At 42.8% G+C, this 23,032-nt stretch overlaps 1 protein-coding gene across 2 annotated transcripts in view; it reads right to left on the bottom strand.

Moving 5' to 3' along the window:
* Positions 1-23,032, bottom strand: part of LOC106573702 (cadherin-13-like) — a 706,604-nt gene that overhangs the window by 514,485 nt on the left and 169,087 nt on the right. For both annotated transcript variants that reach the window (XM_014148993.2, XM_014148994.2), the window contains exon 2: positions 22,791-22,908. In XM_014148993.2, the coding sequence (XP_014004468.1) occupies positions 22,791-22,908 (118 nt within the window). The remainder of the gene's footprint in view (positions 1-22,790; positions 22,909-23,032) is intronic.

The following is a 23,032-nucleotide window of genomic DNA, read 5'->3' as shown; positions in this document are numbered from 1 at the left end:
AATGGTATCTGACTCTGGGAAAGTAGATAAAGGGCATCATTATTAAAATCCTGAAATATCCCTTTAACTCGTTTTTGAATAAACCTAATATACATATGTATCAAGTAGTGCGTTGTCTGTACATATGGATCTGAATCTGTGTCCATAAACAATTGGCATGCCCAGCTGGTCAGCATGAGTGCTGTCTCTGAAATCTAATTAGGATCATACAAAAATCCCCATAAAAATCTGTCTATATAAGAAAGAGATTTTTTTAGCATGGGAAAAAAAACTCAATATCCAGCGCATCTGCCAATTTTGCGGTCGGAGTTGGGTAGGTTAATTTCTAAATGTAATCCGTTACAGTTACTACTTACCTGTCCAAAATTGTAATCAGTAACATCACTTTTGAATTAGCCAAACTCAGTAACGTAATCTGATTACATTACTTTTAGATTACTTTCCCCTTAAGAGGCATTAGATGAAGACAAAAATGAATGTTACCAATTGAACGACATCTATTGCAGGATAAATCAATGTTAAAGTTTACATAGCTGGCCATATATGGATGTTGAATTTTACTTTATGAGTTGGTTATGTTGGCTTCTTCTAATCCATCGCTTTCTACTACATATAATAACACGTTAAATTATATCTTTACATTAAAAACCAAAGTCTATCAGAATTCCAGTCATTCCAATAAATGTTGTACCCCTTGATCATCAAGAATAGGACTTGGAAATGGAAGTATAGATTAGCCAAATTGTTTTACCTGAGCATAACCCCAAAGCTAAGGACTTATCAGCCAGCCTTACTCTGTTGTTTATGATTTTGATGTCATGGAGGACTGATTGGGCTCATTGATTCGAGTTGAAAAAAATGCTTTGAGCACTACTGAAAAGTGCTATTTACATGTGAAAATGAATGCCATATGCTGCATTTGTTATAGGCATATTGTTTACCTTTTTGTTGGTGACACTTTGATATCTTGATAATATGCAGTTGTTTAAAGGGCAAATCCAAAGACGAAACAATAACAAAACCTGGACCCCGCCTCTGTTTTGGTAAAAAGCTGAGGGATGGGCTTGGAGAAATGTAACCACTCTCAGATTAATAGACAGAGCTATGGATGCAAGGACTGACCATGCTATCAAAATTATTTTTTTAAACATGGTATGAGGCTATACAGTGTTTTTTTTACAATGTTGCATTTACAATGTTTACAAAGCATTTACATTTACAATGTTTACAAACATGGGAGAAAAACAAGCTTATATTTAAACTTGTTTAACACTTTTTGGATTACTACATGATTCCATATGTGTTATTTCATAGTTTTGATGTCTTCACTATTATTCTACAATGTAGAAAATAGTACAAATAAAGAATAACCCTTGAATGTGCAGGTGTGTCCAAACTTTTGACTGGTACTGTATGAATGGGCTAATAGCAGTAAAGCCAAATTAAATGTATATCTAAAGGGGTTCTGAGATGTTAAATCTAAAAGCTAAATTATCCTTGGTATGACCATCTTAGCTTAGTAGAACTCCCCTCCCCGGCTTAAACTCTGGTGGGATTATTAATGTTCTCTGAAAGCATTGTGTTCAATAGGTCTGACTAGTAGGGGAGGTTTGCAGCCATTTAACAGTGGAAAAACTTTCTGCCTGCAGCAGTAACAGCCTGATATGTCGTCACTCACACTGTCTGGTCAGGGCTGCTCCAGCTCTCTACAGCACAAGACACACAGGCAGATAGATAGGCTCTCAGGAAGCCAGTTCAGCCATGTTGGCTTCTCTGGCCAAGTTACTCAGCACGTTCTGTGGCCACTCAGGAGAGAAGGACCTGGGAGCACATCCAACAGCTCTGACTACCATCAGGAGTGAAAAACACGGGTGAGGCAGAAAACATTCAACAAAAGATTATACCAGCAACTCTACGATCACACCCGTCATTATCCAAGGTTGTTGATGGGTACAATTTGTAACATTCAATGTCTTGAGAAAGTTACCTTAATTTGTGCAACTGTAGAAAAGGTAAACAAACCCCTTCTGAAGTGAATTTAGAACATAATCTCCTATCTATAAAATCAGGTCATAATGTGTTGCTCACTGATTAGGGAGATAGTGTATTCTATGAACACTGTAAACCGCTGTCACATCTCTCATATTTGAACATGTAAAGACTATGAAGACTATGATGGAGTGCTGTGATCTTTTGTGAAGAGGCTACAGGAACTAATGAAGAAGTGATCTGTGATGGGTAGAGCACAGTATCGTGCATGATAACAGAGTCCCAGTCCCCATTCCCCCACTCAGCCGAAAAACACTCTATGTAGTTCCATGGGTTCATCGTGTGTGTGTGTGTGTGTGTGTGTGTGTGTGTGTGTGTGTGTGTGTGTGTGTGTGTGTGTGTGTGTGTGTGTGTGTGTGTGTGTGTGTGTGTGTAATTGCACCAAGTGAATGCATCATTTGGACAACAACAGACTACTTAAGGTAAGGCTTTGAAAATGTATATTTTGTGGGAAACTGTATAGATATCAAAACCCTTTTCATGTTTCTACATTATATCTAGAATTATAATATACTGAGTATAACAAGCACTGTATGGATTTCATCCAAACCAAATGCATCAAGAATACCAAACGAGTACCATGTTTATACTTTAGTAGAACATTTGGGTAGAGAACGTTCTATAGCGCCAACAGAACAGCAGGAGAACACTGGACACAAGAGGTTATTAATTGTGACAGTTTGTAGATGTTCAGAAAATGCAACTCTTTAAATTCTTCTTCAAAGCTGCAATTGAAAAGCTCATGTAACTAATTGATGAACACCCTCCTTGGTGAACAGGCTGTCTTGAATTAAACATGTTTGGTTATTTCTTCCCGGAGTGTTGTTGTGAATAAAGTTAGTTAATTCTAGCAGATGTATCGTAAGTAGGTTAGTGAGGCGATCACTGCCGATTTTTTTGAGGGAAGCGGATCAAATGGAGCCAAACTGTGTGGTGCTTGCAGATGGGATCCTGGCATGGGTTGGCCCTGTGCTCTGGATGCTCTCTTTGGCCAGGCACTCAGGCTGTGTCTCTCACCAACCAATGGTGCCGGCTCTCAGCTAGCTGCAGGTGTGGCAGCACAGCAGGAAGGTGGACACTAACTAACAACACTTCTCTGCTCCCTCTGCAGCATAGTAAAGTAATGTATACATCTCTTCCTGCTCCCTCTCTCTTCTCTTCCTCCCAACATTCTCTATCCCTCAGCAGAGTCCCTCACTTCCTGCCCCACATAACAGTCCCGCCCCGGGTAACTGTGCCTCAGTAGGTCAGTGTGCCTTAGTAGGGAGAGGGACAGGCTGTGGTAACTAAGTGCCATGGCGGATCCAAGCCTGGTTGTACCCATTCAAACACAACAGGATCACTCCCCGCCGACACCTTTTCTTTCTGAGGGAAACACTCGCTCTCACCATAATTGCCTCTGTAATTACTGTAATTTGTCAAAAGCACACCTGATTTATAGTCAATTAAAAATATACCGGAAAAGAGACAGTGGGTCCTGCTGGAAAAGAGGAAAGTGATTAATGTAGCAGAATTACTACAGCCATGAGAGTGGCATGATCTGGATATGAATGCTGTCATGCGGAAAACACTGGGAACCCCAGTCCTCAAGTCAACCATGTCTTTCAAAAACCACCTGGAGTTAGAAAGTAGAGCAACAGTAGGAGATTTCAGATATTCAGGTTACACTAACAGCTACGGACTTTACTATGACACCAGCGGTCTAGTAAAAGGTTGATCGACGGATTTATAGACTATTTAAAAAGCAAATCTTTAAAAAACTGTTGGCTTTGTGGCAAGCAACTCATATTTTAAAGGTCCTTCAAGTCAACCATCAAGTTGACAAATGTAGCATGAGGTAATGCATACATGCTATTGAAAAATGACTACTTACAGCGCCACCAACAAAGTATACATGCACTGTATGGGAATGCACAGGAAGTTATGTGCAGGGAAAAACAGACAGAATATAAATCACAAATTCTCTCTTTAATATTCAACATGATAGAAGATTTTGTTGTGGGTGAATAGGTCTGAAGGTTGGGTGCGCTTATCAAATGAACAAATCTTGAAAACTGCAATTTGTGTGTGTGTGCGGGGGGGCCACAAACATGCTACTGAGAATGTGAGTGTGTGCCTGGAGCACAAGGACAGAGTACTTTATCATGTAAACTTAAATCTTGAAGCGGAACCTCAAGAAGTAAAAAATAAAACAGATGAGAGAGCATGTTACATTTAACCAATTTATGTAAAACCAGTAGGCTATATCAGAATCAAAGTACTTTTAAATTGGCCCGATGATCAACTCAGAGTGAATACAGGCTAGAGACAGGGATCCTGCTCGAGAGGAGGTCTTAGGAGCTCAATACAGTTAATAAGCCATGGGCTCAGAGCCAGTAAGGAGAGGGCTCTATCCGCTGTCCTCAACTGACCATTATGCATAGGAAGAGTCCCTCATAAAGCTAATGGAGGTGTGGCTTTACCTAATATAATGCTGGAAGGGAAGTTTCAAAAACCTCAATAACTGCATAGCAATTACGGATTGTATAAGAACTCTTGAAGCAATGAGCACAACTTCATGAGAAGCCATTGTAGTGAAACACTTGGGCTCCCGAGTGGTGCAGTGGTCTAAGGCACTGCATCTCAGTGCAAGAATTTGTCACTACAGCCCCTGGTTCAAATCCAGGCTGTATCACATCTGGCTGTGATTGGGAGTCTCATAGAGTGGTCCACAATTGTCTGGGTTTGGCTTGGTTAGGCTGACATTGTAAATAAGAATTTGTTCTGAACTGACTTGCCTAGTCAAATAAAGGTTATGTTTAAAATTAAAAAAATGAAATGCCTCCTTCATAGTTTTTTTTCTCAACTGGTGAGAACTTGAGCTCCTACTTTAGTTATGGCACAGTAAAAGTGATTTCTATTGCAGTGCTGCCTAAAGTATTGCAATGCTGAGAAGTCAAAATTGGTAGAAATGTGAGCCTTTGGTTTGTGATTTTCCTGGGATGTGTTTGAAAGTGATACTCTAAATCCCACTGGTAGTGGGGTTCTGTATCAGAATACAGTTTGTTTTTGTACCGTCACATTTTATTTCAGCGAGGTATAATGCCTTACTGATACTGGAACTCATGTTGAGTTGGTGAGAGTGTGCTCAGAGAGATTACAGGATCAATTTCATTGGGTTTTCATAAATTGAGCTACATTACATTTTTAATTCATTACCAAACAGAGATATACATTTCCAATCTGCCCAACTCTAAAACTCCAGTAGTAAAACTAACATAGCTGATTGAACTCCTCTCCACATCGCTAATATGAAAGAGCCCTCAAAGTCTATTCTATTAAAGGGTCTCTATTACTTTTTCCATTTAAAAGCAAATCATTTCATTTTGAGTTTTGCTTTTCAGACCAAGCTTACCGCGAGAAAAGGTTAACTATGCCTTCAAAGAATATGCTGAAGAATTCAAAGAATACGCTCACCTCACATAACATCTAGGTTCAAGACATTGGACTTTTCTATCTCCAACTAATTTAGAGTCAGACAGAAAGCTGAAAGCTGCCTACTATACCAGAAGCACAATAAGTCTGGAATAATGTGTTTTATAGTATCTTAGAGTGTGCTATTCCGAGGACGTCTGATCGTGTATGTATGCTTAACATCACTTCATCAGCTACCTGGGCACAGGGGCAGGACAGGGGCGGAATGGGGCAGGGGCGGGGATAACTTCATCTTTATTCACGCCACCCGCTCTCTGAACATTTGCTTATGGATTGCCATTTGCATTTCTGACATCAATTATTCATGTAATTAGGTGCTGTCCATCTGGAAGTAATGGTACTTGAGTGTGAATGTGACTGTGTGTCTGTTGGTCGCTGCCTAGTTTCTAACAGAACCCATTAGAAAGATGAATGTCCTTGACCTCGGCCTTCCCAAACATGTTGCGGCCCCCTATATACCGCCCCTATCCTGGTAATTACAGTACTTCCCTGCCTGAATACGGGCGAGGGATAGGAGTGCAGCTGGGCCGATTTAAATAAATCTGCATGTGTCACCTGCAGAGCCAGCACCCAGCCTGAGTCACAGTGTCTCTCTGACTGGCTCACTGCACAGCCTCACTACAGAGCCTACCTGCAGCTCACAGGGGCTCAGTCTGCTTTGTGCTGCAGTGTCTAATGAATCTGACTGCATCCCTCTCCCTGATCTTCTTGCTAAACTATTTCAGCAACCGTGCATCTCCTACAATTGGGCTAGAAGATATTTTAGACAAAAGGCTGTGTGTCAAAGCTTTTTTTCATTGAGAATGCGTGCACAAGGATGTGTGTCTCAGGGGAAGGTGTGTTGTGAAGTAGACTATCTACTCATCTGTGTGAGGAAATGTTTGTGTGCTAACCCCCCATGGTGTGTTGTGTTTCTGCTGACAGGAGCATTTTCAAGGTAATGGGGGTGTACTGTTGTCCCAGAGCGGTGCACTAAAACAGAACTATGCTCTGTCTCGCTGGACCTCAAGATTACAAAATGCCTCACTGCTTCTCCCAATCAAGCACAATGAAATAAAATATTGAAAAACAAAACTTGGGCAAAGAGTCGTCATGTTACGGTAGAGAATATAACATATGTTTTGTTGTACTGAAAAAGCAGCACTCCCTCTGCAGTGCCACTTCAGAAGTGTGTTCTGAATGCCACTATGAACCATGACCTTTCAGTCATTAATGAAATGTCAGGCTGTGACTGCATGTACATACACACGCCACACTAATTTATCACAAATGTATCACTTAATTTATCACTAAAGAGAGTAATTAAATCTTTGAAAGTGAAACTGACAGCTTTTTAGCAACATCAAGTATTATTATAATCTGATCATATACATAGAGGAATATGACACCTTTTTTTGATAAGCGTGTACTGAGATATGGTCATTTTCAAGTTTTCATACATTCATATGTTTGGGAATGACGTAGAGTAAGGCATTTGTGAAAATTATATAGCAATATAGAGTGGGAAGCGGCTGTTCATTTGGAAAATATATAGACACTGCAGTAAATTAAACCTAATAAAAGCATGTCAGTCTTGTCCAGGACCGGACTCTACACAGACTGGTGCGCCGTAGCCAATCAGAGCTACAGTAGGCCTATATGCAAATAAGCCATTTGCCATCATTCACTTTGAACTGGACTGTGTGTTTGCAGGCAGTACCAACAGCATGAATTTAGATCATTAGAAAGCATTCACTAAAAGCCACATAATACTTCTGAATGAATTTCTGCAAATATGTGACCCGATTCAGGACACTAGTCGTAAGTCACCATTTCACAGGAGAGCCGTTTGAACGTACATTTTTTTATTTTTTTATCAAAATGTGTTTTTTGGCAGAAATGCCTTTTCAAACATGTGAACTTCCATGTGCTAAAGCTTAATAAGAGGGTGTGAACGATGCTGAATGGGTGTAGACAAAGAAGGGCTCTTCACTAGATACCAAAACATTCAAAGGTGATTTTCTCAAAAGTGAGTTTATAAGTTCCTCAAACGCAGTGTATGGTATACATTTACATTTACATTTAAGTCATTTAGCAGACGCTCTTATCCAGAGCGACTTACAAATTGGTGCATTCACCTTATGATATCCAGTGGAACAACCACTTTACAATAGTGCATCTAAATCTTTTAAGGGGGGGGGTTAGAAGGATTACTTTATCCTATCCTAGGTATTCCTTAAAGAGGTGGGGTTTCAGGTGTCTCCGGAAGGTGGTGATTGACTCCGCTGTCCTGGCGTCGTGAGGGAGCTTGTTCCACCATTGGGGTGCCAGAGCAGCGAACAGTTTTGACTGGGCTGAGCGGGAACTGTGCTTCCTCAGAGGTAGGGGGGCCAGCAGGCCAGAGGTGGATGAACGCAGTGCCCTTGTTTGGGTGTAGGGCCTGATCAGAGCCTGAAGGTATGGAGGTGCCGTTCCCTTCACAGCTCCGTAGGCAATCACCATGGTCTTGTAGCAGATGCGAGCTTCAACTGGAAGCCAGTGGAGAGAGCGGAGGAGCGGGGTGACGTGAGAGAACTTTGGAAGGTTGAACACCAGACGGGCTGCGGCGTTCTGGATGAGTTGTAGGGGTTTAATGGCACAGGCAGGGAGCCCAGCCAACAGCGAGTTGCAGTAATCCAGACGGGAGATGACAAGTGCCTGGATTAGGACCTGCGCCGCTTCCTGTGTGAGGCAGGGTCGTACTCTGCGAATGTTGTAGAGCATGAACCTACAGGATCGGGTCACCGCCTTGATGTTAGTGGAGAACGACAGGGTGTTGTCCAGGATCACGCCAAGGTTCTTAGCACTCTGGGAGGAGGACACAAGGGAGTTGTCAACCGTGATGGCGAGATCATGGAACGGGCAGTCCTTCCCCGGGAGGAAGTGCAGCTCCGTCTTGCCGAGGTTCAGCTTGAGGTGGTGATCCGTCATCCACACTGATATGTCTAACAGACATGCAGAGATGCGATTCGCCGCCTGGTTATCAGAAGGGGGAAAGGAGAAGATTAATTGTGTGTCGTCTGCATGGCAATGATAGGAGAGACCATGTGAGGATATGACAGAGCCAAGTGACTTGGTGTATAGCGAGAATAGGAGAGGGCCTAGAACAGAGCCCTGGGGGACACCAGTGGTGAGAGCGCATGGTGCGGAGACAGATTCTCGCCACGCCACCTGGTAGGAGCGACCTGTCAGGTAGGACGCAATCCAAGCGTGGGCCGCGCCGGAGATGCCCAACTCGGAGAGGGTGGAGAGGAGGATCTGATGGTTCACAGTATCAAAGGCAGCAGATAGGTCTAGAAGGATGAGAGCAGAGGAGAGAGAGTTAGCTTTAGCAGTGCGGAGAGCCTCCGTGACACAGAGAAGAGCAGTCTCAGTTGAATGCCCAGTCTTGAAACCTGACTGATTAGGATCAAGAAGGTCATTCTGAGAGAGATAGCAGGAGAGCTGGCCAAGGACGGCACGTTCAAGAGTTTTGGAGAGAAAAGAAAGAAGGGATACTGGTCTGTAGTTGTTGACATCGGAGGGATCGAGTGTAGGTTTTTTCAGAAGGGGTGCAACTCTCGCTCTCTTGAAGACGGAAGGGACGTAGCCAGCGGTCAAGGATGAGTTGATGAGCGAGGTGAGGTAGGGGAGAAGGTCTCCGGAAATGGTCTGGAGAAGAGAGGAGGGGATAGGGTCAAGTGGGCAGGTTGTTGGGCGGCCGGCCGTCACAAGACGCGAGATTTCATCTGGAGAGAGAGGGGAGAAAGAGGTCAAAGCACAGGGTAGGTCAGTGTGAGCAGGACCAGCGGTGTCGTTTGACTTAGCAAACGAGGATCGGATGTCATTAACCTTCTTTTCAAAATGGTTGACGAAGTCATCCGCAGAGAGGGAGGAGGGGGGGGGGAGGGGGAGGAGGATTCAGGAGGGAGGAGAAGGTAGCAAAGAGCTTCCTAGGGTTAGAGGCAGATGCTTGGAATTTAGAGTGGTAGAAGGTGGCTTTAGCAGCAGAGACAGAAGAGGAAAATGTAGAGAGGAGGGAGTGAAAGGATGCCAGGTCCGCAGGGAGGCGAGTTTTCCTCCATTTCCGCTCGGCTGCCCGGAGCCCTGTTCTGTGAGCTCGCAGTGAGTCGTCGAGCCACGGAGCAGGAGGGGAGGACCGAGCCGGCCTGGAAGATAGGGGACAGAGAAAATCAAAGGATGCAGAGAGGGAGGAGAGGAGGGTTGAGGAGGCAGAATCAGGAGATAGGTTGGAGAAGGTTTGAGCAGAGGGAAGAGATGATAGGATGGAAGAGGAGAGAGTAGCGGGACTGAGAGAGAGCGAAGGTTGGGACGGCGCAATACCATCCGAGTAGGGGCAGAGTGAGAAGTGTTAGATGAGAGCGAGAGGGAAAAGGATACAAGGTAGTGGTCAGAGACTTGGAGGGGAGTTGCAATGAGATTAGTGGAAGAACAGCATCTAGTAAAGATGAGGTCAAGCGTATTGCCTGCCTTGTGAGTAGGGGGGGAAGGTGAGAAGGTGAGGTCAAAAGAGGAGAGGAGTGGAAAGAAGGAGGCAGAGAGGAATGAGTCAAAGGTAGACGTGGGGAGGTTAAAGTCACCCAGAACTGTGAGAGGTGAGCCATCCTCAGGAAAGGAACTTATCAAGGCACTTGTTTTACGGGTCTCATCCTGTGTATTACACCTCGCTCTTCTGTTTGGGTGGAGAAAATAAAACCCCCTAATACGTATTCCTGCGCCTGTCTCCAATCATTATACACCATGACACCGTATTATAAGCCAGTCTTTAGTCTTTGAAATCTTTGTTTCACATGTGAATCCTTAAAGACATGGGTGGGGCTAAAGCTTAAGAGGGTGTGAACAATGCTGAATGGGTGTAGACAAAGAAGAGCTCTCCAGTAGGTACCAAAACATTCAAAGGCCATTTTCTCAAAAGTAAGGTTACAAGTTTATCAACTTTCACAGGATAAATAGTTTCCCATTGTTCCTCAACTGCAGTCTCTACTTTTACCCAACGTAAAAATCACAATTTTTTCAACATTTTGCTACATAAGGTCGAGCCGGTCGGTCACAAGTCTATATGGCATAAATTCGTTTTGGCTTGAGAAACTGACGATACGACAATCCAACAAATACAGTGCCAGTCAAAGGTTGACACCTACTCATTCAAGGGTTTTTCTTTATTTTTTACTATTTTCTACATTGTAGAATAATAGTGAAGACATCAAAACTACTGTATGAAATAACACATTTCGAATCATGTCGTAACCAGAAAAGTGTTCAACAAAATCAAAATATATTTTACATTCTTCAAAGTAGCCACCCTTTGCCATGACGACAGCTTTGCTCACTCTTGGCGTTCTCTCAACCAGCATCATGAGGATCAATGCTTTTCCAGCAGTTGCCACATATGCTGAGCACTTGTTGGCTGCTTTTCCTTCACTCTGAGGTTCAACTCATCCTAAACCATCTCATTTGGGTTGAGGTCGGGTGATTGTGGAGGCCAGGTCATCACCTCCTTCTTGATCAAATAGCCCTTACACAGCCTGGAGGTTTGGGTCATTGTCCTGTTGAAAAACAATGGGATGGCATATTGCTGCAGAATGCTGTGGTAGCCATGCTGGTTAACCTCTTGGGGCTAGGTGGGACGCTAGCGTGCCACCTGTGGTGCACTCCATCAACAGCAGGTGCATTTCAAGAGCGGCAAATTTGAATCCAAATAAATGTCAAAATTCAAATTTTTCAAAAATACAACTATGTTACACCATTTGAAAGATAAACATCTCCTTAATCTAACCACGTTTTACGATTTCAAAAAGGTTTTACGGCGAAAGCATAAATTTAGAGTATGTTAGGACAGTACATTTACAAGAGTTGTGTGTAATGTTTTGTCAAGTCAAAGACAGGGTCACCAAAACCATAAAACCAGCTAAAATGATACACTAACCTTTTACAATCTCCATCAGATGACACTCCTAGGACATTATGTTAGACAATGCATGCATTTTTAGTTCTATCAAGTTCATATTTATATACAAAAACAGCGTTTTACTATGGCATTGATGTTGAGGAAATCGTTTCCCTCCAATAACCGGCAGTCAAGTCAGCGTCACAAATTAAATAATTAAAATTAGAAAACATTGGTAAAATATTATATTGTCATTTAAAGAATTATAGATTTACATCTTTTGAACGCAATCAACTTGCCAGATTTAAAAATAACCTTACTGGGAAATCACACTTTGCAATAATCTGAGCACTGTGCCCAGAAAAATACGCGTTGCGATACAGACTAGACGTCATGTTGGGGAGATCTAAAATCGAAAATACTATGTAAATAATCCATTACCTTTGATTCTCTTCATCAGATGTCACTTCCAGGTATCACAGGTCCATAACGAATGTAGTTTTGTTCAAAAAAGCTCATCATTTATGTCCAAAAATCTCCGTCTCGTTAGCACATGATGTAAGCCAGCCGGACTTCTCGTCATGAACGAGGGGAAAAAATATATTTCCGTTCGTTCAAACATGTCAAACGTTGTATAGCATAAATCATTAGGGCCTTTTTTAACCAGAACATGAATAATATTCAAGGTGGACGAATGCATAGCCTTTTATAACGTATTGGAACGTCTCCCTCCAGAAGACTCAAAACACTTTGTAAAGGCTGGTGACATCTAGTGGAAGCAATAGGAAGTGCCAAAATATTCCTAAACCCCTGTGTTTTTCAATGGGATAGGTTTAAAATCAATACAACACATCAGGTATCCACTTCCTGTCAGAAAATGTCTCAGGGTTTTGCCTGCCAAATGAGTTCTGTTATACTCACAGACACCATTCAAACAGTTTTGGAAACTTTAGAGTGTTTTCTATCCATATATAATAAGTATATGCATATTCTAGTTACTGGGTAGGATTAGTAACCAGATTAAATCGGGTACATTTTTTTTATCCAGACGTGCAAATGCTGCCCCCTAGACCCAACAGGTTAAGTTTGCCTTGAATTTTAAAAACCCAGCAAAGCACCCCCACACCATCACACCTCCCCCTCCATGCTTCACTGTGGGAACCACACATGCAGAGATCATCCGTTCACTTACTCTGCGTCTCACAAAGACATGGCGGTTGTAACCAAAAATCTCAATTTGATTTATCAGATCAAAGGACTGGTCTAATGTCCATTTGCACGTGTTTCTTGGCCCAAGCATGTCTCTTCTTATTATTAGTGTCCTTTTAGTAGTTAATTGGACCATGAAGGCCTGATTCACGCAGTCTCCTCAACAGTTGATGTTGATGTGTCTGTTACTTGAACTTTGAAGCATTTATTTGGACTGCAATTTCTGAAGCTGGTAACTCTAATGAACTTGTCCTCTGCAGCAGAGGTAACTCTGAGTCTTCCTTTCCTGTGGTGGTCCTCATGAGAGCCAGTTTCATCATAGCGCTTGATGGTTTCTGCGACTGCATTTGAAGAAACTTTCAGAGTTCTTGAAATATTCTGTTTTGACTGACCTTCATGTCTTAAAGTAATGATGGACTGTCATCTCTCTTTCCTTATTTGAGCTCTTTTTGCCATAAAATGGACTTGGTCTTTTACCAAATATGGCTATCTTCTGTATACTACCCCTAACTTGTCACAACACAACTGATTGACTCAAACTGTCACGGTTGTCGAAAGGATCGGACCAAAGTGCAGCGTGGTTGTCATTCCACATTTTATTAAATCCGTGAAACCTTTGCAATACACAAAATAACTGAATTTACAAAAAACAACACACCGTGACGCAGAGAGAAACAAACACTACTCAAAAGATAATCACCCACAAAACCCAGGAAGAAAAACCCCGACTTAAATATGATCTCCAATCAGAGGTAACGATGACCAGCTGCTTCCAATTGGAGATCAACCCAAAAAACAACATAGAAATAGAAAAACTAGAACTAAAACATAGAAATAGAAAACATAGAAAAAACACAAAACACCCCCTGTCACTCCCTGACCTACTCTACCATAGAAAATAACCTCTTACTATGGTCAGGACGTGACACAAACGCATGAAGAAGGAAAGAAATTCTACAAATTAACTTTTAAGAAGGCACGTGTTAATTGAAATGCATACCAGGTGACTACATCATGAAGCTGGTTGAGAGAATGCCAAGAGTGTGCAAAGCTGTCAAGGCAGGGTGGCTGCTTTGAAGAATCTCAAATATAATTTGTTTTTGATTTGTTTAACACTTTTTTGGTTACTACATGATTTCATATGTGTTATTTCATAGTTTTGATGTCTTCCCTATTATTCTACAATGTAGAAAATAGTTTTAAAAAATAAGAAAAACCCTGGTAAGTGTGTCCAAACTTTTGTCTGGTACAGTACATCAATCATCTCAGCAACATTTTACCCTCAGTTGTGGAGCTGGTGGGGAAGTATCACCGAAATGTAGTTGAAATAAACATCTGAATTTTGAAAAAGTATTTTATTTTATATCAAATAATTAACATTATTTTATTAACGAAAACACAAAGATGTTGATTAACAAATACTTTTGATATTTAAATCCTTACCTATTATATGGTTTATTTGCAGATTTTTTTTTTCTCAATTAAAAACTATAGCCTTAACCAGCATTCTCTGTAGACACACAGAGGCACTTACGATAATTGAGGGGGATTTTTCACACGTAGGCCAGACTAATTTGTTACTAATTGATTACCGGTATTTATTCTTTGTCACACTAATGTAAAGTGTAAAAAGCGATAATACTGTTTGTGCTTGCCTGGCTGAGTGAAGGACCAGATTTCAGGGAAAAAGTGAACAAACTAAGAAACCAACGGCAAAGTTACTGTTGAAGCTATTTCATTTAATTGTTAAGGCATGGCCATTTAGAAGGCAATTTTCCAGTATAAAGCTATATTTGGCAGCATAAAGCTGAGCATCATTCATCATTCATGGCTGTCACTCAAAATAAGTTATACTATAATGCAGGGTTAAAGACATTCTTTCTGATCGGCTTTAGCATATGCAGTCTCTCTCACTACAGCTCATTTTGTTTGAACTATTGTGTGGATTATAATAAATGTACATATTTGTAGGGGTTGATGCATTTTTTGCAAGGGCAAGTTGTGTCTGTGATATTGAGTTAGAAATGTTAAACTTTAGAGGACTTAAGCCTGAAATGCATTTCAAGTCTGCCCTTTTAGGCCTGTACAGGCTTCCTTTTTTTCACAGTTTAGTTTTGTGGAATAACTACCATGTTGATGATCCATCCTCAGTTTTCTCTTATGACTGCAATTAAAATGTTTTAAAGTCACCATTTGCCTCATGGTGAAATCCCTGAGCGGTTTCGTTCTTCTCTGGCAACTGAGTTAGGAAGGACGCCTGTATCTTTGTAGTGACTGGGTGTATTGATACACCATCCAAAGTGTAATTAATAACTACACCAGGGATATTCAATGTCTGCTTGTTTGTTTTTTACCCAAAATTGCACTGATAAACGATGGGGAATAGTAGCGAGCTTGTCCTACTGCTGCTGGCCTGCCAATGCATGCTTGTCCCAACCCACGTTTTGACAACTGAATGAGAACTTGCCTGCCTGCCCATCGAATCCAAATATGAAAATGTGGAAAATGGCACCGGATTGGCTCTTAATCAACTATTTGTTTTTTTCCGCGTTGTTAATAACTTGTTTTGTACATAATGTTGCTGCTACTGTCTCTTATGACTGAAAAGTGCTTCTGGACATCAGAACTGCAATTACTCACCTCGAATTGGACGAAGACTTTTTCTTTAATGAGTCGGATGGGAAATATATACTCCAAACACCCGAACAGGCCTTCATCCTGTCATTCGCTGGAGAAGGAAATGGAGATCAGGGTGCCTTGTGAGCATCAGGAAATTAGTGGCTAATCCGTCTTTGCCTTCCGTACTGCAAGCTAATGTTCAATTGCTGGAAAATAAATGCGACGAACTGAAAGCATGTATATCCTACCAATGGGACATTGAAAACTGTAATATTTTATGTTTCACAGAGTCGTGGCTGAACGACGACATTAATAACAAACAGCTAGCGGGTTATACACTATCGGCAGGATAGAACAGTAGCCTCTGGTAAGACACGGGGCGGGGGCTTATGCATATTTGTAAACAATAGCTGGTGCTGATATTTAAGGAAGTCTCTATTTATTTGATTTCACCTTTATTTAACCAGGTAGGCAAGTTGAGAACAATTTCTCATTTACAATTGTGACCTGGCCAAGATAAAGCAAAGCAGTTCGACACATACAACACAGAGTTACACATGGAGTAAAACAAACATATAGTCAATAATACAGTAGAAAAATAAGTCTATATACAATGTGAGCAAATGAGGTGAGATAAGGGACGTAAAGGCAAAAAAAGACCATGGTGGCAAAGTAAATACAATATAGCAAGTAAAACACTGGAATGGTAGATTTGCAGTTGAAGAAAGTGCTAAGTAGAAATAGAAATAATGGGGTGCAAAGGAGCAAAATAAATAAATACAGTAGGGGAAGTGGTAGTTGTTTGGGATAAATTATAGATGGGCTATGTACAGTTGCAGTGATATGTGAGCTGCTCTGACAGCTGGTGCATAAAGCTAGTGAGGGAGATAAGTGTTTCCAGTTTCAGAGATTTTTGTAGTTTGTTCCAGTCATTGGCAGCACAGAACTGGAAGGAGAGGCAGCCAAAGGAGGAATTGGCTTTGGGGGTGACCAGAGAGATATAACTGCTGGAGCGCATGCTACGAGTGGGTGCTGCTATGGTGACCAGTGAGCTAAGGGGGGACTTTACCTAGCAGGGTCTTGTAGATGACCTGGAGCCAGTGGGTTTGGCGACGAGTATGAAGCGAGGGCCAGCCAACGAGAGCGTACTGGTCGCAGTGGTGGGTAGTATATGGGGCTTTGGTGACAAAATGGATGGCATTGTGATAGACTACATCCAATTTATTGAGTAGGGTATTGGAGGCTATTTTGTAAATGACATCGCCGAAGTCGAGGATCGGTAGGATGGTCAGTTTTACGAGGGTATGTTTGGCAGCATGAGTGAAGGATGCTTTGTTGCGAAATAGGAAGCCAATTCTAGATTTAACTTTGGATTGGAGAAGTTTGATGTGAGTCTGGAAGGAGAGTTTACAGTCTAACCAGACACCCAGGTATTTGTAGTTTTCCACATATTCTAAGTCAGAACCGTCCAGAGTAGTGATGCTGGACGGGTGGACAGGTGCAGGTAGCAATCGGTTGAAGAGCATACATTTAGTTTTACTTCTAATTAAGAGCAGTTGGAGGCCACGGAAGGAGAGTTGTATGGCATTGAAGCTCGTCTGGAGGGTTGTTAACACAGTGTCCAAAGAAAGGCCAGAAGTATACAGAATGGTGTCGTCTGCGTAGAGGTGGATCAGAGACTCACCAGCAGCAAGAGCGACATCGTTGATGTATACAGAGAAAAGAGTTGGCCCAAGAATTGAACCCTGTGGCACCCCCATAGAGACTGCTAAAGGCCCGGATAACAGGCCATCCGATTTGACACATTGAACTCTATCAGAGAAGTAGTTGGTGAACCAGGTGAGGCAATCATTTGAGAAACCAAAGCTATTGAGTCTGCCGATGAGGATGTGGTGATTGACAGAGTCAAAAGCCTTGGCCAGGTCAATGAATACGGCTGCACAGTATTGTTTCTTATCGATGGAGGTTACGATATCGTTTAGGACCTTGAGCGTGGCTGAGGTGCACCCATGACCAACTCTGAAACGAGATTGCATAGCGGAGAAGGTGCGGTGGGATTCGAAATGTTTGGTAATCTGTTTGTTGACTTGGCTTTCGAAGACCTTAGAAAGGCAGGGTAGGATAGATATAGGTCTGTAGCAGTTTGGGTCAAGAGTGACCCTCCTTTGAAGAGGGGGATGACCGCAGCTGCTTTCCAATCTTTGGGAATCTCAGACAACACGAAAGAGAGGTTGAACAGGCTAGTAATAGGGGTTGCAACAATTTTGGCGATAATTTTAGAAAGAAAGGGTCCAGATTGTCTAGCTCGGCTGATTTGTAGGGGTCCAGATTTTGCAGCTCTTTCAGAACATCAGCTGACTGGATTTGGGAGAAGGAGAAATGGGGAAGGATTGGGCGAGTTGCTGTGGGGGGTACAGTGCTGTTGACCGGGGTAGGGGTAGCCAGGTGGAAAGCATGGCCAGCCATAGAAAAATGCTTATTGAAATGATCAATTATAGTGGATTTATCAGTGGTGACAGAGTTTCTTATTCTCAGTGCAGTGGGTAGCTGGAGGTGCTCTTATTCTCCATAGACTTTACAGTGTTCCAGAACTTTTTGGAGTTTGTGTTGCAGGAAGCAAATTTCTGCTTGAAAAAGCTAGCCTTGGCTTTTCTAACTTCCTGTGTATATTGGTTTCTAACTTCCCTGAAAAGTTGCATATCACGGGGGCTGTTCGATGCCAATACAGAACGCCACAGGATGTTTTTGTGTTGGTCAAGGGCAGTCAGGTCTGGAGAGAACCAAGGGCTATATCTGTTCCTGGTTCTACATTTCTTGAATGGGACATGCTTATTTAAGATGGTGAGGAAGGCATTTAAAAAAATTAACCAGGCATCCTCTACTGACGGGATGAGGTCAATATCCTTCCAGGATACCCGGGCCAAGTCGATTAGAAAGGCCTGCTCGCTGAAGTGTTTCAGGGAGCGTTTGACAGTGATGAGTGGAGGTCGTTTGACCACTGACCCATTATGAATGCAGGCAATGATCGCTGAGATCTTGGTTGAAAACAGCAGAGGTGTATTTAGAGGGCATGTTGGTTTGGATGATATCTATGAGGGTGCCCGTGTTTACGGCTTTGGGGTGGTACCTGGTAGGTTCATTGATAATTTGTTTGAGTTTGAGGGTTTGGCTCTAGGTTTGGCTCACCTGAGATCTCATGATAAGCTGTAGACCACACTATCTACCTAGAGAGTTTACATCTGTATTTTTTGTAGCTGTCTACATACCACCAAAGACCGATGCTGGCACTAAAACTGCACTCAATGAGCTGTATACTGCCATAAGAAAACAGGAAAATGCTCATCCAGAGTCGGTCCTCCTAGTGGCTGGGGACTTTAATGCAGGGAAACTTAGAAATGAGGTAAAACAGATTTATCAGCATGTTAAATGTGCAACCAGACAGAGGGAAAAAACTCTAGACCACCTTTACTCCACACAAACACGTACAAAGCAATCCCTCACCCTCCATTTGGCAAATCTGACCATAATTATACCCTCCTGATTCCTGCTTACAAGCAAAAATTAAAGTCTATAAAAAAGTGGTCAGATGAAGCAGATGCTAAACTACAGGACTGTTTTGCTAGCACAGACTGGAATATGTTCCGGGATTCTTCTGAAGGCATTGAGGATTACACCACATCAGTCACTGGCTTCATCAATAAGTGCATCAATGACATCATCCCCACAGTGACTGTACGTACATACCCCAACCAGAAGTCATGGATTACAGGCAACATTCGCAGTGAGCTAAATGGTAGAGCTGCCGCTTTCAAGGAGCGGAAATCTAACCCGGAATCTTATAAGAAATCCTACTATGCACTCCAATGAACCATCAAACAGGAAAAGCGTCAATGCAGGACTAAGATCGAATCGTACTACAACGACTCCGACGCTCCTTTGATGTGGCAGGGCTCGCAAACTATTAGACTACAAAGGGAAGCACAGCAGAGAGCTGCCCAATGACACGAGCCTACCAGACGAGCTAAATAACTTATATGCTCACTTCGAGGCAAGTAACACTGAAACATGCATGAGAGCAGCTGTTTCGGGCGACTGTGTGATCACGCTCTCCGCAGCCGATGTAAGACCTTTAAACAGGTCAACATTCACAAGGCCGCAGGGCCAGACGGATCACAAGGACGTGTACTCCGAGCATGCGCTGACCAACTGACAAGTGTCTTTACTGACATTTTCAACCTCTCCCTGTCTGAGTCTGTAATACCAACATTTTTCAAGCAGACCACCATAGTCCCTGTGCCCAAGAACACTAAGGTAACCTGCCTAAATGACTACTGATCCGTAGCACTCAAGTCTGTAGCCATGAAATGCTTTGAAAGGCTGGTCACGGCTCACATCAACACCATTATCCCAGAAACCCTAGACCCACTCCAATTTGCGTGCCGCACCAACAGATCCACAGATGATGCAATCTCTATTGCACTCCACACTGCCCTTTCACACCTGAACAAAAGGAACACCTATGTGAGAATGCTATTCATTGACTACAGCTCAGCGTTCAACACCATAGTGCCCTCAAAACTCATCACTAAGCTAAGGACCCTGGGACTAAACACCTCCCTCTGCAACTGGATCCTGGACTTCCTGACGGGCCGCCCCCAGGTGTTAAGGGTAGGGAACAACACATCTGCGACGCTGATCCTCAACACGGGGGCCCCTCAGGGGTGCATGCTCAGTCCACCACCGGTACTCCCTGTTCACTCATGACTGCACGGCAAGGCACGACTCCAACACCACCATTAAGTTTGCCAATGACACAACAGTGGTAGGCCTGATCACCGACAACAATGAGACCGCCTATAGGGAGGAGTTCAGAAACCTGTCCGTGTGGTGCAAGGACAACAACCTCTCCCTCAACGTGATCAAGACAAAGGAGATGATTGTGGACTACAGGAAAAGGAGGACTGAGCACGCCACCATTCTCATCTACGGGGCTGTAGTGGAGCAGGTTGAGAGCTTCAAGTTCCTTGGCGTCCACATCACCAAAAACTCATATGCTCCAAGCACGCCAAGTCAGTCGTGAAGAGGGCACGACAAAACCTATTCCCCCTCAGAAGACTGAAAAGATTTGGCAAGGGTCCTCAGATACTCAAAAGGTTTCACATCTACACCATTGAGAGCATCCTGACGGATTGCATCACTGCCTGGTATGGAAACTGCTCAGCCTCTGCTCAGCCTCAAGGCACTACAGATGGTAGTGTGTACGGCCCAGTACATCACCAGAGCCAAGCTTCCTGCCATCCAGGCTCTCTATACCAGGTTGTGTCAGAGGAAGGCCCTAAAAATTGTCAGACTCCAGCCACCCTAGTCATAGACTGTTCTCTCTGCTACCGCACGGCAAGCGGTACCGGAGCACCAAGTCTAGGTCCAAGAGGCTACTAAACAGATTCTACCCCCAAGCCATAAGACTCCTGAACAGCTAATCAAATGGCTACCCCCCGACCACACACACACACACACCCTTCTATGCTGCTACTGCTCTCTGTTATTATCTATGCATAGTCACTTTAATAACTCTACAACATGTACATATTACCTCGACACCGGTGAGTCTGTACCGGCACTCCCTGTATATAGCCCCACTATTGTTATTTACTGATGCTCTTTAATTATTTGTTATTCTTATCTCTTACCTTTTGGGGGGGGGGGGGTATTTTCTTAAAACGGCATTGTTGGTTAAGGGTTTTTAAATAAGCATTTCACTAAGGTTTCACTTGTTGTATTCGGTGCATGTGACAAATAACATTTGATTTGAAATACATTTCACAACTAAGAGATATGCTAACTGTGGATAAGTTGTTGAAGTTCAGCATAGCTAGCTAGCAAAGTGATTCACATTTCTTGCTAGCTAACCAGATGACACCTGCATCTCTAGCTGTAGCCACCGAAAACGATATGGGGGGAAAAGTCGGCCACTCACCCATTCGTCCAATGACATCCTCCCAGCAGCTAGTTAGCTAGCTAACATTAGGCTCTGTGTTTGTTTTTAGCTTGCTAAATAAATAGCTACATAAATAGATAAGCTAGCCTATTAGCCAAGTTATGACTGACTTGTGATCATTGCCCTTGCTGGTTTGATTGTATTGACCTTCCCAGCCTTTGTTACATTTGTCTGTTTTTGTCCAAAATATTGAGTCATTTAACTGAAACAGTGGATCCTGAATGGCTGGAGGCAGCAAACAAATGTATTTGTGAATTATCTATTTTAATCATACATTGAACTGCATCCATCTATTCTGCCAACAATGACATACGCTACGTCATGGAATTTGTCAAGTATAACCTACTTTTAAAACCTCTTATAAAGTTGGTTTTGTAGCATAAACTGGGAATTTGATACTTTTGAATGATATTAGGTTTGTTTCATATTTGCTAAGTTTTTAAAACGCTGTCATTTCCACTTTAATGACTCATTCTCACCATTGCAATCTTTCATTGTTGCTGAGAGGAAACACCACACTCATGCTGCTGTGTACCCTGTTGACATCCCTGTCAATCTCAGAGGACCTAGAACACAAGCAAGCAACCATAACTCATCTCTCTGAGCAGTAGGAAGCTATCTAGCAGACATGGCTAGAAATCCCACTGGAGATGGAGACCAGCAGGCAGACATTACTGCCGATCCCACAGGAGCCGAGGACCAGTGAATTGTGACAGTAATGAGGCGGGGGCTGTTGGAGGAAGAGAGGGAGGGATCTCCCAGTACAGGGTTCTGTGGAGGCCATATAGAAACACTGTCAAGATGACCAGGCCTTCTCACCACAGACTCAATAGAACTGCTGTATCTGTGGTGATGACCTTGGTCATGAACTCACTGACTCTCCTCTGAGATCAAATAGACTTCTGTAAAGAATTCCCTTCATTCTAACGTTCTGTAAAACATCTCTATGGGTACTGATGAGGATTGAGACCTCTCGAAATATTGAGCAAATTCCTGTACAACAGTTAACGTGTCAATCGGGATGACTGTGTCCGTGTGATGTGTTTTTTTCCCTCAACAGCAGAGTGTTTCTCAGTTAAAGACCACAACTCACGGCAGCCTGCGGGTGAGGATCGCTTAGCAAGGTTTTGTAAACATCACACAATCAAGGAGAATAATTCATAAGCACAGTAAAAAATGTTGTTGTTGTGTTTGGAAACCATTGCTTCTATTTCCTGTTTTTAATAAGATTTTGCATGAATTATACTGAATGTTGGGAACATAACAGCCAGCCCACACAGAATCACCTCTTCTACAACCCCAGGGGAAACTGCCTGACGCTACGAGCTAGACAATGAGCAACTGTAGAGCTACAGTCTGCATGAAAATATGTGTTCGCGTATGTCCGTGCATGCATATGTGTATGTGTCCATGAGTGAGACAGAGAAGGAAAGATAGATAACAGTAATTAAATACATTTGTATCTGAAGTGTTGTGCGCCTGCTTGACTTTCTCTAATCCTCCATATGTCAGGATGGTATCAGGTCTCTCACTCACTTTGTGTGAGAGGATGGTCCTTCTGGAAACCTCTGTTGTTCTCCACCTGGTACTCCTTCACCTGAAAGCCAGGCACGCATCCCTTCTCCCCCTCCTCCTGGGTTCCAATATGGACAACCTGACAGACAACAGAGAAGAGAAGGATAAAGCTCAAGTTCAACTTCAGGAAAACTGCTGTCTTCTCTGACACACTTCTTTAATGATAATTAACATCATTAGCAGAAGACAGCGTCATTCTACTG

The sequence above is a fragment of the Salmo salar genome, chromosome ssa16 (genome assembly GCF_905237065.1).
Source record: "Salmo salar chromosome ssa16, Ssal_v3.1, whole genome shotgun sequence".
Taxonomy (NCBI): Eukaryota; Metazoa; Chordata; class Actinopteri; order Salmoniformes; family Salmonidae; genus Salmo; species Salmo salar.
This window is presented reverse-complemented; position numbering and strand designations above follow the sequence as displayed.